Source organism: Chaetura pelagica, unplaced genomic scaffold (assembly GCF_000747805.2).
Source record: "Chaetura pelagica isolate M959 unplaced genomic scaffold, ChaPel_1.0 scaffold640, whole genome shotgun sequence".
In the NCBI taxonomy this organism is placed as follows: Eukaryota; Metazoa; Chordata; class Aves; order Apodiformes; family Apodidae; genus Chaetura; species Chaetura pelagica.
The window spans coordinates 74,175-76,974 of NW_009951951.1; the positions used below are offsets into that span (position 1 = coordinate 74,175).

General features: G+C 41.6%; 1 protein-coding gene across 1 annotated transcript in view; it reads left to right on the forward strand.

Moving 5' to 3' along the window:
- The first annotated feature begins 257 nt into the window (after positions 1 to 257).
- Positions 258 to 2,800, forward strand: part of RNF144B (ring finger protein 144B) — a 34,119-nt gene continuing 31,576 nt past the window's right edge. Inside the window, exon 1 of the mRNA XM_009998274.1 lies at positions 258 to 422. Within this exon, the coding sequence (XP_009996576.1) occupies positions 258 to 422 (165 nt within the window). The remainder of the gene's footprint in view (positions 423 to 2,800) is intronic.

Consider the following 2,800-nt stretch of genomic DNA (forward strand, 5'->3'; position numbering starts at 1 on the left):
CAGGGTGAATATTCTCTGAGAACCTAACCGAGTTCAGGCCTTCTGGGGAGATGAGCTCTTGGACACCTTTTTGGTAAATTGAATGGCCTGAAGTGTGAGATTGGCACCAATATGCCAAAATAGTGCATTTGGGCGTGCAGGTGCTTTTATGGATCTGAGCTGTAAATTCTCAGGCCAATGAGAAGTGATTACATGGCTTGTGCGATGTTTCAATTGTTGATTTCTCTTTTCAGGCTGAGCGGATCATTAATGAGTGAATGGGCTCTGCTGGGAAGGCTTGTCCTGACACCATGACAGCTGACGAGTCAGAAGCTGGAGAGTTAGCTCTGGAGCCCCTGCTCACTTGCAAGCTATGTCTCTGTGAATATTCCCTAGATAAAATGACCACTCTTCAGGAATGCAGCTGCATCTTTTGTACACCGGTAAGACCTAGCAGGGCCTTTCTGCTACAGGATTAGGGTAATGGGAGATAGACAGAACTGTGAGATGGGGTTGCTTGTCTTGTGCAAGAAGCACATGTTGCCCATGCAGATAGAAGATGCTTTCCTGAAGGACATTCGGTTTTAGTCAGTCTTGCCTTATTGAAAAGACTTCTCTCTCTTTTTAGTTTTGATATTTCCTAAATCTAACAGACAAATAAGAATAAATCCCAGCAGTAAATGGGAAGAAAGATGGATTTTAATAAACAGTCTTTATGCAATCTTTGTGTTTATTTTTTTCTGAAGCAACGTGTTGAAACATCATAGGGTTACTGTGAGATTTTTGTTTCCCCATTATCATTTTCTGAGTACTCAGACCTTTTAAGTCTTGTATGTCATTTTTAAGGGCAATCAGGAAACCTAAACAAAAATGAACCTTCGCCTATTGAACCTTGTCATCTGCATCTGTGCTGCAGAGATGTTGCCTGGTCATGCATTGTCTGTAGTTGTCAGTGAGCACTTTCTGTCCTGCAAATTCAGATCAAGTAAAGCTAATGGAAGTGATAAAGGGGAACGTTAAGGGAGCTGATAAAAGCCCTACAGATATTAGTACTCTCCTGACGTCTTGGGTCAGTATGGGAAGATTGACCCAGTTTCTCTGGTGGTAGTGACTTTGGTATACCTGACTAATGGATTTTGGAAACAGGTCAGAAGCCACTGAAGGGATGTTATTTTTTTTTAATTCCAGAAGAAATGGTTTTATTTTTTGACAACAAATTTTGAATAAGCATCAATAAAGTATGTTTAAGTTTTGCCCTTGACTGTCTGAACTCACAGAAGAAATCTGCTATTTGTGAAGCCAGCTTGAATGAGAGTATCATACTGTGAGTTCAGGGTAGCTTAAATGGGATAAGAATCTAGTTGTGTGTTTCAAGAAACTAGGATAAGATTGATCAATATGCATTTTCAGCATGAGCTTCAGGAAGTTTGCTTTCCATACTGAATTCCACAAAACATTTCCATATTTTAGTTTGTAACAAAAATGTTAAGAGAATGTACCTAACAAGTAGGTATGAAGTTATTGTGAAGATATTGCTTTAATTTAAAAACAAAACCAAAAGTTGATATCTGTGGGGAACAGTCCATCTTCTCTCCCCTGACATAAGACTAAACAAACTAATAATGATAATGATAATGATAATGATAATGATAATGATAATGATAATAATAATAATAATAATAATAATAATAATAATAATAATAATAATACAATATCTTTACAGTGGTCCCACTCTTCTGCAAGAGTTCAGTGACTCTCATGTAGTATAATTAATAGCATACTAACCTCAGTGTTAGCTGGGCAGAGTAGCCCTTTCTCCCCTGGGGAAGGGAGAAATTTTGAGGACTGTGCCATGCTGAGCTGGGCTCTGCACTCCTCCAGGGCACTGGCTAAGGGGAGAGGTCAATGATGGTTGGGGATGTCACTGCTCCCCGCTATCCCCTGTTGGTGCCACAGCTGCAACCCCACGCAGACCCCCCTTACCTGGCTGGTAGTGAGAAGAGCATCTGCTCTGAGCTGGGCTCTCTGGTGCCCTGAGAGCAAAGTTCAGTCACAGTTGTTTGGCATCTGTGCAAACTTTGCTGACTTTGTCTAAAGCAAGAGCCAGCCCTGAGTGAATGCCCAGTGCAGCTGGGAGAAGCCTCTAGACATGCTCTGCTTATTTCAGTGGACGTAATATGTCTCGACTGTGCTTGTGCTCCACGTCTACCCTTTGTCTGCATGTTGTTGCCTGTGTCTGAACATCCTCCCGATGGACGTGTCTGGGCTGATGCAACAGAGACATCCTGTAACAAAAGGGACCCTGGAAACTTTTAACCTACCTATATGACTGTCTTGAATCCAGAGTAGTTTCTGAGTTGCACCTTTGGGCAGACTCCAAAGAGCAGTGGTGCAAGCACCTTGCCACAGAGTGCCTCCGTGCCAGGGCTTGCATGGGGGACTGCTCAGGGCACAGCCTGCAGTAGCTGGGCTGGTATCCAGTGCCCTCAGTTTCCTCCCACTCATGCCAGAACTTGTAGGTATCTTCACACTGTCCTTAAGACACATCCTGGGTTAAGAATGTCAACTGTGAGCTATGGGATCAAGCTCATATCAGTTTTTCAGCTTGTATAGCTTATTCTTATTTTCTATCACCAAGGTTAATTATATAGATCCAAGAGGAGTATTAAATTTGAAATAGCAAAGGGTTTGACATGGATGTAATAGGTTCTTCTCTACTAAGAGGAAACCATTAGTTTTGTTAATTTTCTGTTACACATGTGAAGTCAGGGTTTTTTTTTTTGCTAACTGATGATGATTCTGTATCTATGACTCTTTTTCC